Raw genomic sequence first — 12,677 nt, forward strand, 5'->3', positions numbered from 1 at the left:
AACGAGTTTTCCCCATTGGTCTTTTCACTTTTGCTTGAAAATATAGAGAAAAATGAAAAAGATATTATTTTCTGCCATTTCATAATACTCAACTTTTTTGGTTTCAAATGCCTTCGTTCTAAATGGCGTGACTATTTTGATTTTGAAACTGCACAACCATGGAAGATTAGCTGTCTTCAGCCATAAAAAAAAACAAAGTTCTCCAAGCGCTCCATGCAGCTTGCTATGATGCAAGTGGCTTTTTTTCAAAGCACATACGTTATCAAGTGTATATTTAGCAACCTAGTGTGCTTTAATCTTTTTGGCTTTGATTGCGTGGCGCACTTTGAGTAAAAAAATATTTGCTATAATCATTCAGTAGAGTGCTTATAGAGACCGTTTTGTACCCTTTTTGACATTCTCTTGAATTTTTGCACATCATGGAATTTTTGTTGTTTCATCATAATGCAGCTGGCTCTTATAAAAAGAGCAAATTGAACTGTAAATACCTGCATACTTTGTATAGTCTTGCATATTTCTTTGCTTTTTTTACTGTTTCAGTTGCATTCTTAATTGCACTTTTTGCCCATTTCATTTGCATGATTTGGACAGCCCTGTTCATGACTGAACAGATTCGAAAACTACTATCCTGAGCGCAATAGAAAATGCTATCCTATCTTACAAATTGCAAGTAACATTTGGGGCAATATCATATCAGCCGATGCATCTCCTTGAGTTCTTTTTTATAATTTCATGGACAATTTTCAAAAATTCAGCATCCTAGTTTTACTTACCATGCTTAAAAATGGAGTGAAGAAAGTCCAGCAGAATTTGATCCAAAGGTTTACTGGCCGACCAATCATTTCTTCTACGTTGTTACTCCATCTAGTCACACCGTAGAACCAGGAAATGGCTCCGCACTCACATAAGATGAAGAATAACAATACCATCCCACTTGCAGCATAATAATCAAAGATTTGAAACACATAGATACCGCCCTGAAATAATGCAGAAATTGAAAGGCAAGCACCAAGAAGACAAAATCAAGTACCAAGATACGAACTTTTGTTACCATCGACAAACCAAGCAGGAAACTGACCAAGGAATAGAGTCCGGCGGTGATTTCACGGGCATAACGAAAATTGAAATGCTCCGAGAATTGATCCATGATGGCCGTTACGACTCCTAGAGTGACTTTATATATTGAATAAGCGAACCAAATTAGTGAAATTCCCTTACGGACTATACCGTTGGCTTCCCAACTCGGCCCTATCCGCCCTTAAATCGGCCGATACCAACTTAACTAAGTTCCAGAAGAGATACCTCTGCGTTCCCTAATATGCCAATAATGCATAGACGCATTTTATATGCGAAACAGAGCCCCTGACCATCGGGCTGGCCAGGTTAGTGTCCAACAGAGTTGGGAACCTGACCTTTCCAGAGGTGATGTGCGGACACAAATTGTCCTTCCCGGTCAAGGACTTGCTAACACCTTATTGTCCTTGGCCCGACATCCCTTCGGAATATTGACGGTCACGTACCTTTGTCCGGCTCCTAGCTAAATGCTATCGAAGACGGGAACTGATAAATGATATATTCAAATCTACTCCACCCACTATACTGAAATAACCAAAACTTCCATCACTCACCTCTACTCAACTGTTTATGTAGTCTCTGCAATTTCCCTCTTCACTTTTTCCATGTGCACTGAACCCATTCTAGTCATCTTTGTTGTGATATCACGCTCTAGTCTAAAACATATTTTACCCCTCACCAGTTTCATCTACGTGTGTATGATTATACACCCTTGTTTATACAACCTACGTATTGATAGGACCAAGAATCGCAATAACAATAAAGAATTCTAATAAAGTCAAGAAATACCCAAATACTAGATCACCCACCTTCACAAGCTACAAATTGCGAGTTGAAACCCACTATCACTATCATGAGGAAGAACAAAATTGCCCAAATGTGAGCTCCAGGCATCAATGAGACGGCCTTGGGATAAACGATGAAAATTAACCCGGGACCTGGAAGGAATAGTTAAGTTAATCATTTCGAAAGGGTCTTATATCAGATACCTTCAGTTACCCGATTCTGCAACTTCGTTCACAGGGATTCCGGAAACGAAACTCATGTAACCAAGCACAGAGAAAATCACGAGACCCCCGAAGAGAGACGTACTGGAGTTTATTATTGCAATAATTGTGCAATCTCGCACATAGTCCGTATGATATTCATTGTAGGATCCCAAGGCTACCAACCCTCCAATGGCAACGCAATAGGAAAAGAACACCTGAGTTCCAGCATCTATCCATACCTAGGAAAAGATGTGTTCATGGACAAATCGTCGTTTTTTGCGGGCTTCCTTACCGTATAGTTGGCATTAGATTCATTTTTTTGTGCTGCATCAAGTGACAATAGATGCTTTTGAGTTTGGTGTCATCAACTTCAGAAGCTATCGCCGTCTAACGTTGAAAAGTGGCCTGTTTAAAAAGTCAAATTTTTTTTCGGACGACATAGGCCTTCCTTCCTATCTAGAGCAGCCAAGGAATGGTTTAGCCAACATACGTTTCCACTAGTTTCAGCATTAAGCCTCCAATGCATTTGAACAGGATTTTGGATTTACCTACTGAGGGCTTACGTAGGAGTCCGCAAGGAAAGTTAGCCCAATCAGAGAAAAAGCAGAGAGCAGGGGATCTGCGTAAACTGAGATTGCTTGCCTAAACACAAACCGAACTGTGTTTGCTTCTTTGGATTTGGGACTGAAATGGTTTGTATCTATCACCTTGATTTTTAAATGTGAGGGTAATACATCAAGCTAGAGTGCGTAGAACACTCTCTGTGGCTAGATAACTAGATTCTAGATGCACAAGGACACAAGGATGGAAACGGTAATTAGGTTAATAAATAAAGTCCCCACAACTAGCATGATATTGCAAAGAAGGCATCACGGAAAAATGAGGAAAACATGCAACTTACGGTAGTTGACCAGTCGTGGGATTATGGGCACGATTTCGAACTTGATTTTACCATACCTGAGATTGCAACAGTTTGGTGAAATCTGGTTTGAGATAGAAGATGAGTCCGTCCATTGCACCCGGCAGAGTGACGCCCCGAATGAACAACACAATTAACATAAGGTAGGGGAAAGTAGTCGTGAAATAGACCACTTTCCCGGTGGATCGAACGCCTTTGAATATACAACAGTATACCATAATCCAAGCCAGAAAAAGGGTCCCGACAAGTTCCCATTGTAACCCACCCACCTCCTCCAAGCCATTGGTCACGCCAAGAACCCGGTTCCTTGATTTCCGAGCGAGTACGAAGAATAGAACAAGGTTGTCCATGAGCCTCTAGCTAAATTTGTTACCAGTGTTTAGCTTGCCGACCAGAAAATGAACTTACTCCCAATATTCTACAGCTGGGTCAGTGACTTTGTCTGCAATTTCAGAACGATTGGACCCAATATCAAGACAATGAACTGTGTTCCATGGGTTGCCACAAGAAGCCCAAGGAAGACTCGATCCAAAACATGCAAAGAAGTAGTGAAGGGCCCAACAGAATACCACAATGTAATAAATATTTGCCATCGCCGTCATCACGGTGGAGCCAATGCCAATGCCTGTTAAGAATCTTCAAGCATCAAGTTTTATTTTCAGATCGAATTACCATTCATGCTTCGACCAAAACTACTCTCATGAATTGATAATGCAGCATGAACTTTTGGAAAGGCATTCTGCTTCCACTTTTACTAATGCCTTCACATGGACCTCACCTTTGAATATGGGACAAATATTCCAGATGGAAATATTCCCTTGGCTCATGAATTGTCCCAATCCCACCTCCAAGAACATCATCGGAATTCCACCTCCGATCGCATATACGAAATAAGGAATCAGGAACGCTCCACCTCCATTCTTATAACACAAATATGGAAATCGCCAAATATTGCCCAAGCCCACAGCGAATCCTACGCACGCCAAGACAAATTCCATTCCATTACCCCACACGTCTCTCTCGGGGGTGATTCGAAGGTTTTCCGTGGCGGGAGGCGTTTCTTTGTTGGGCGGAACCATTGCGTCTGGAATGAGATGCGTTCCATTTTCTTGGTGGATGCCCGTTTCTTTGTTTGTCATTTCTGGGTTGTAGGTTGAGAATCGTAAACTTGTCGAAGGGAGAGTTCATGTCAAACTAGGAAAGTAAGTGGGAGGAGTAATAAAAAGAATATTGACCACTTGTCATCAATGTCAAACATCAGTAACATCTTGGAGCTTTCTTTTTCGACATATCATTCACTACATAGTTATAGCAGTGTACGTAGTTAAGCAGTAGTCGCCAACTTTGAATTAATTCTTTAAAGGTTAATCTTGTGACTTTATACCTTTCCTGGTCAATTCGCAAATCGTACAAGTACGAACAGACTCTTGGCCATTTTAACGCGACATGTTAACAGGTCTAGAATGGAAACTGGAGGAAACTTATCAGCACAAAAGCTATAACTAATGCGTCCTCTACAAGGATTCGTGACTTATCGCATTTGTCTAGGTGCCTGATATTCGTGGGACAACATCCTTCATTTGAAATTTAAGGATCCTCTGCTTTCCGCACCCTACGACCAAGATACAAACAAATGCTTAAACCCAATACGTCACGAATTGCATTTAGTCAATCATGGTTTTGGTCGGTTTATTGTCTTTCCTGCAGGGGTTTCGGCTCCACATGTTTCATAATTCTTAATGATCGAAGATGGCTTGTTTTATCTCAAAGGGGCGAATGAGGGGAGGGTACAATATATGTGACAACATATACGGAGGACATAACAGTCCTTGAGATATATTCTGATTCAGGAACACAGAAACACTTGCTCATGCCATATTATTTCTACTGGCCCGTCGCTTTTTCCATATCTAACGTCATTAAACATCTATTGCTTAAACGTTATTCACTTCATAGAGGTATGCTTGTTCTGAATTGTGATTCCCTACTAAGTTGCTGTTACGTGAAAGATTTTAGGGGAAGAACCAATGATTTCCGAAGATTTGGTCTGGAGTTGCCCAAACAAAAAAAATCTATTTTATTGATTTATATGCAATTTCGAAGACATATGTCGGGTCAATGTGACAAAGTGAAAAAAGAAATCTATCCCATCAGTATCTACAACCACGGGCTTTTAGAAATATGGATAGGTAACAGGCTTCCCTTCAAATTAAAGTGCTCTCAGGCAGGACAACTCTGAGCAAGTTCTTGAATTAAAAGAAAGTCATTTTCATGTCATTTAATGGTACAGTTGTTCATTTAAAACTTATGCTGTCAAAAGTTTATGTAGCCGACCGAAATATTCGAACTTTATGTTGTGGTTGCAGCTAATTTGCCCACATCTCCCGAGGACGTAGCCCCACCACGATTTTGGCAAATTAGATAAATTGGACAAGATCTTGTGATCCTTTGAATTGTTAATTTTGAATGAAGTGAATTGTTCAGGAGAAAGGAAATTATTGCATCCGTTCGCACTCATTTATATCTCTAGAAGTCCATGCTACAACCCAGGCGAATATTTTCCTTATACGTACTTGGTCTACATGCAAATTCTATGTATAGGCAACTTATAGACGAGTTAAGAGAGTGTTAAAGATGATTGAATTGGTGAAAAAGGGCAATTAGTATAGCTTAATTGCCCTAAGGAGTGCATCCATCTCTAAAATCCCTTAAACCTTCGGGTCGCCACAATTGACTCTAAAATCTTGGTTTTGACAAAGGTCATAAATGCTATTAAAAACATACAGTATCAGATACCTTTCATACCTTCTCTGCACAGTGTACAGCCCCAACTTTTTTAAAATCTCTCTCAATACGAGAGCTAGAGCTCTCTCATAGCAGATAGCACCCTTACGTTGCAAGAAATATGGTTTACGTTCTGCACTTCAGAGGTTGCTTTATGAGTCATGCATTACCAAATAAAATAAAGGGCCGATTCCTTTTTATTGAACTCAAATGGGTTTGTGTTGCTTTTGTCTATTACTTTCAAATTCTTTTGTATAATTAGTGACCTGGGTCACATGATTTTCGGAAAACAAATCGCTTTCATGGCACTTGTTTGGGCTGTCTGACGTTGCAAATAAGGGCCCTTATTCCTGTGATGTTCTTAGTAAAAGATCGTTGGATCTGCTCTAGGTTTGGCTAACTTGCTGAACTACTTGGAGCTCAAATGGGCGAGACTTATTCAATTCAAGATGCGGCTGATCAATCAACTCATATAGAGTTAGCACTAGGCTCCTGTTTCGAATTTTTTTTTCCAAAATTTCGAAAAAAAGGTTTCTCCGTTGTTTTCTAAATCTGTCGGAACCGATAAATCAAAAAAATTGTTGTTGCAAATTTCGAATTTCCCGCCTTTTTACCAGGCTCAAGGACTCCCTGGGGTGCATATTTGAGTAAATGACATACTAAAGGTTAATATTTAGAAATAGAAATAAGGATTTAGGCGAAGGAGGACTGAAATATACAATCAAGAACCTTGCCTTGGATCCTAAGGTCGTCAAGTCTATTAAACAAAAGGCCATGGAAAAGTTTAGATACACAACCTTAACTGATTCATGCCTCTCCAAGCCCTCAATGATTTATTCTACGAGTTCATTCAGTTGGGGAACAGTGCTACACTGTGACCGTAAAGTTCTCGCGCCATTGAAGTTGTTACCGCCCCATGAACCAGCACCGATAGAGTTCAATCATATATTCAAAACAAGGCTTTATCAGGTAGTTCGGCAAATTGGGTAAAACAGAAATGTATTTAGAGTGGGGCGTTGCTGGCTTAATTCTCAAAATGGCGGAGTGACTCTCCAGCGAAACTCGTTTTGATTATCAACCTACTCTCGCAACCTCCAAAAGACGCGCCGGATTTAAAACAGGACATCAGGCATCCATAGAAGTCTATCGCATTTTATATTTGATCAGCTGACGCCTTGAATGGCGGACGTGCATTTTTTACTCCTCCGACATGAATAATGGTTTTTAGTGGTTTCAAGTTCATTATATGGTTCCGATTGTGATGCCAGTGAGCGGGGCCACGCCCCCCATGAATATGTGATAACATCCGTTCAGTGCACCTCGGCTTCCAATTCTTCCTCTTCCCATATCCCCCTGCTCAGGTCTTTCTCAAGACGTGAGTTCTGGCCCTTGAACCGGTGTCGGCCTGCCACCTTAAGTGCCATGGTCGGGAGAATATGCTGCGAGTGGCTGGTGGTGTCTCGGCAAGATTCGAGTTCGAGTTGGCAGACCGAGCTAGTCCTTGAATGTAGGGTTGATCTGGAATGCTATCGAAAAATTTGTCCAAAGCTGACTTGAAAGATGCTACCGGATCAACAAGGCCTACGTATTTAATACGAATATTAGAAAATTAAGCAAATTAAACAATGAAGGAGCCCGAGAAAGAAGAGAAGTGGACTTCATTGTTCAAACTAGTCTGGATTCTTGAGGATTTGAAGGTGCTCTCAAAACGCACATTAAACATCTACGGTCACCTAAATTGACCCTAAATCCTGGGTTGGGACAAAGCTCATGAATGCTTTTGAAAACGTACAATATCAGATACCTTTCGTACCTTCTAAATCCTGGATTGGGACAAAGCTCATGGATGCTTTTGAAGACGTAACTCTTTTTGGAGACTACCCACAATTACTGGATTCGAACCCCTCTTAAGCCTTTTTGCTAGTACGCAGCGCTTTTTTTTTGGCAAAGTTTGCCTATATTTTGGAATTTTGTCCGTGTCCCACCCTTGGGACCACATTCAGAGATCATTAGATTGGAGCAAACTTCCTCAAAAACTGTAACTGGTTTGTCAATGGCTGCATCTACTGACGATTCCTGTTTCAGAATTGAAACCAGCTCCAGTTCTTTTAATCTTTCTTTAATCAATGGCCAATGTTTATCTTTGAACATGAACTTAGCCAGACCGACCTTTTTGGCAGGGCTTACTCTAGAGCACGACGGCTTTTGAGTAATGACCCTATCTCAAGAACATGATGATCTGACAGATTACTAGGTGTCGCATGGACATACTGGATAAGATCAGGGTCATTGGAAAAGACCAAATTCGCATGATCGTTCAAGTGGTCAAGTAAGGATGAAGCGAGTAGTAAAGTAACGAGAGATGTATTTGATCTGATGGTAGAAATGAAACTGTTTTACAAAATGGGTACAGCTGAAACCATTGGTCATGACAAGTTCTCGACAAAGTTCGTGCACCTTAACCACAACATCATCCCAACTCCCCTTTTAAGATAACAAAGCATGAGTTGAGGTCTTCAAGTCGATTTGATAGTGATCCGGCGCATTTCTTTGAAGACTCTGTCGGGGTGCATCATTATTCCCATCAACCGGATCATCACTGAATGGAATGGAAACAGGGGCATAACGTAAATATCGGAGATTACGCTCCATGACTCTTCCAGAAGGAAAACAGAGAAGGCGTTCGTAACGATTGTCGACGATGATGGCCTCTTTGTCCAAACGTCGAGAGATTGAATTTTGGACCAGGACGCGTTCGCCCACGGGAATCCGCTTCCTAATCAGGGTGGTCCAATCTAAGTACGCCTTCCGTGCATGGTCATTGGCCAAAGGCTTAGAATCGGCCAGCTTGGACGAGGTCTGAAATTCAGGAAGGAAAGCCGTCCAATGAATGGGTAGCCGAGAGCGAAGGGGTTTACCAAAAACTCTTTGCGCCGGCGATAAACCATCCGAGCGTGGCGTGTTCCGAAGCTCCAGGAGGCCGGCTGCAAAATTGTCCGACTCCTATTCCCCTCCGTGCTTGGCAAGGAGATACTTGAGACTTTTCACATTGGCCTCAGCATGTCCATTTGACTGGGGATAATGAGGTGAAGAGGGTCGCCACTCGACTCCCCAATGCCGGAAGAAATCCTGGGTCGACGATGCTGCAAAGGTTGTGACATTGTAGGAACGAAAAATATTTGGCACGCCCATGGTACTGAAAACTCCACGAAGTTCACGAACTAAAGTTGACAAAGCGGGGGAAGAATTGTACTTGAATATGAAGGGAAATCCGGAAAATCGATCCGAATACACCAAATAATCATTTCCACCATATGAGAAAAAAATCGGCGGAGACTATTTGAAATGGGCGGATTGGACGGTCATCTTGGATTAGGGGTTCAGCAACATTAGACGGCTTGAATTAAACGCACTCTGAACAAATTTCAATCATGTTTGATATATCTGAATTAAAACCTGGCCAATAAAGGATTTGGCTGGCCCTTCGTTTGGTGCGTTCTATACCCTGATGACTAGCATGTAACTCGAAGAGGTTCGGCCACTACTGCTATTTCGCTCGAGAACTGTCCCAACTGGTTAACCAAACCAAGACAGGACCTCAGATCGCGTCTGTCAACCGGACTTGGAAATCGGCTGATGGCAGAGACCTTCTCCGAATCGGCTTGGATACTCTTTTGCGAGATTCGATATCCGACGAAATCGATGTGGTCGGCGTCACCAATGACGCTTTTCTTCGCATTGACAGTCACCCGTATTTCACACAACGCTCCAAAATCTCGCACGCCAATGGGACAAGATCCTGAAATTTCGCCTCCCCCGCAGCCATCTCATCAACGACCTTGTGGATTCGGAGTCCAGACATAGCAACATCACATCTATAAGAGAATGAATCCCCAGTTGAGATGAATCCCATTGGAGATCGAAGAAACTTATATTTGCCAAAGGGCGCAATAAATGTCGTTAATTCCTGAAAACTTTCATCCAACGGCATTTGCCAATAGCCTTGGACAAGATCAAATTTGACGAAATACTTATCAGTTGATCTGAAACCAGAAATGGCTTGGGCTGGGGTCTTGATAGGGTGAATAGATCGCACGACCTGAGAATTCAGACGTGTCAGGTCCACAAAAAGCCGGAGATAACCATCAGGTTTTGGAACAATAACAAGAGAGTGAAACCACGGCGTTGGAGTGTCGCCAGTGGGGGTGATAATTTCGTTCTCCACCATCCCATCAAGAATCTCCTTGACCAAGGCGTGTTGTGGAAGTGGAATTTGGTAGGCCGTATTGATCGCGAATGATTTGGCTCCCTCGATTAAGGTAATAACCATCGGATCGCCCACAATTGGTCCACACATGGGTTTGAGACGAGAGTCATCAAAGGTTGATCTATCAATAGACTTTAGTTTAGTCTCGACCAGTCGAAAGTCTTAGTTGGAAGGTTAAGAAGATAAAGAGGAAATCCATGAGGCTCGCTCATTCAACGGCCAAACAACTGCCCACAGAGAGAATCAAACTCACGACCCCTAGTTTACAAGACTAGTGCTCTGCCCCTGAGCTATGCGGGCTGGTGTCGAACTGGTTGGATCTGACAAAATTATTTATGTCTTTTGCTCTTAATAGGGTATTAGGATACCTTTATGCCTTTGTATGGTAATTGTTCAACACAAATGGGTCCTACATCAGTAGAGTCATGCTCAAAGTGTGCATTCATTCCAAATCAAAGAGGGCTAGGGATGCGAAACTGTCTCTTTCACTGTAAATTCATGTTTCCAGAAGCTAGCTAGCTTTAAAGCACGTCTTTGAACCATCCTGTACAAGCAAAAGTGCTGCCACCGGTGAGAATCAAACTCACGGCGCCTAGCTTGTAAAACTAGTGCTCTGCCCCAGAGCTATGCAGGCCTTTTTTCGCAATTTAAAGTTTGACATAATTATTCATTCATAGGAGAATGTAAAACTGACGTTGTTGAAGCTTGTGTCTTTGTTCTATGGCGTGATATCGATATGAATATATGTGGGAACACGTCTAGATGTCTTGAAGGCAAGATGGCGAATGTTGTATATTCCAAGAGCATGCTGATAGATAGTACGTATGCAGATGGACACTTTCAATGTTTCATAGATCATGACAAGATAATACAACACCTCCCCTCCACTTTCCAGCGCTGCGACGAAAGGAATAACTTAAATTTTGCGGGTAATATGGGGAGGAGACAAACAATGAGGGGAAAATAAAATCGTGTATGATAAAAAGATTTGTACATGGTTAAAATTGGAGGCGTTATGGCTCACACGCAATTTGAGCGTTATGTTTGAAAGAAAGTGAAACAAAATTTACGTTTGAAGTTCTTTTCCCTATTATTGTTATTGTTCAGGGCTGGCTTCCGGCTTGAAAGCGCACGATCTTTTTAGTTTGGCGGCAGCTTCTTTGAGGTTTCGTTTGGGAAGGACCATTCCCGGGTGCACGATCCCTTGCTACGGGGTTAGCGATGGCCTCTCCGGACGGGGGTACGGGCGCAGAAATCGTCGATTCCGCCGAACCGTCCCTGTGGGTGTGCTCACAATATAGGAACGCCTGCTATCGCACTGACTCAAAATCGCGCCACCACAGGTGGTCCAACCTCGTCCGATGGGGTCCTGGATATGTACAGGTGTTCCAATTTCGAGGTGAGCCAATTCTCGACCCCCTGCCCCGGCCATGCCCGCATTATTAGCCAATCGCCGGGCCCGGACGAAATCCTCCATTTTATGCGCGTCAAAGCCAGCAGCACAAACGTCCGGCATGCCAATCCGTAGATGTCTCCCAAAGAATCCAAAAGCTGGACTGAATCCGTCTGGGCGTGGGGTCATTCGCCAAGCCAAGAGCGCCTGTCGAAATTCGTGCCCCGATACGCCCCCATCAACCTTCTTGAGTAGGCCTTTGACGAATTTCACGGCGGCTTCAGCTAACCCATTGCTTCGTGGATTGTAGGGTGAAGAGGTCATGTGACTGATGTGGAAACGGACACAGAATTCTGTAGATGGCCCGCGAAATTGTGGCCCATTGTCTGTGGTAGCACTACGGGGAAATCCAACCTCACAAAACCACCCAAGCAGGATCTCACAAACCGCTGCAGTTGTCGTCGTCCTCAGATTCTCAACGAAAGGAAATCCGCTGAAACGATCAACCATGACGACGAAACTTCGTCCTTTTAGGTCAAACAGATCAATTGAGACGGAATCCATGGGAAAACTTGCATCATTGAATCGCGATGCGACGGGCTCAAACTGCTGAGAAGGTAATGCAGACACACATTGTGCACACTGCGCAACACGGGCTCTGACCTCGTTTTCCATTCCAGGCTAAGCATAGAGCTGTCGAGCCCAGGCACAAGTTTTTGTTACCCCAGAGTGTGATGAATGAAGCATCTCAATAATGCTTCTGCGGGCTGGGCGGGGTATCACAATTCTGTCGCCAATCAGAACAAGTCCAGCCTCAACCCGCATCTGGTCAGAATATCCGCGGTACGAAGCTAATTGATGGGGGAATTTTCGCCCGTCCAAGATTGTGTTCCTCAATTCCCGATATTCATCATCAACTCCAGCAAAAACAACATCCAGGGCGGGATCACTCGTTTCAACAATCGTTGCCACCCGAATCTCCAACTCTGGATCAGCCAGGAAATACGGCGCACGGCTCAAAGCATCCGCTATCCTGTGCTCCTTTCGGGCTGACCATTGTATCGTGAAATTGTATATCATTATACTTTCTCGGATCCGTTGGAGTTGGTCGTTGTTGAGTGCTGCCATTGAATTCCCAAATACACCAATCAACGGTCGGTGATCTGTGGTAACGGTGAAGTGACCAAGACCCCTCAGATAGAAATCGCACTTCTTCATGGCCCAACCCACTGCAGACGCTTCCAGTTCAAT

General features: G+C 43.1%; 1 protein-coding gene and 1 non-coding gene across 2 annotated transcripts; both read right to left on the minus strand.

Moving 5' to 3' along the window:
• Positions 1-780: 780 nt before the first annotated feature.
• On the minus strand, positions 781-4,121 carry LOC131893433 (sodium- and chloride-dependent creatine transporter 1-like; the record flags this gene model as incomplete). The annotated part of the gene is given in 7 exon segments (XM_059243466.1): positions 781-977; positions 1,043-1,164; positions 1,884-2,012; positions 2,074-2,302; positions 3,021-3,288; positions 3,391-3,607; positions 3,761-4,121. Coding segments are annotated over 7 exon segments (1,523 nt in total), but the record flags the coding sequence as incomplete, so codon positions are not given.
• A 6,140-nt stretch (positions 4,122-10,261) lies between these two features.
• Positions 10,262-10,333, minus strand: Trnat-ugu (transfer RNA threonine (anticodon UGU)). The gene has a single exon. It is a non-coding gene; the product is annotated as a tRNA-Thr (tRNA).
• Between the last annotated feature and the right edge of the window lie 2,344 nt (positions 10,334-12,677).

This window comes from Tigriopus californicus, chromosome 2, assembly GCF_007210705.1.
Source record: "Tigriopus californicus strain San Diego chromosome 2, Tcal_SD_v2.1, whole genome shotgun sequence".
Lineage (NCBI taxonomy): Eukaryota > Metazoa > Arthropoda > Copepoda > Harpacticoida > Harpacticidae > Tigriopus > Tigriopus californicus.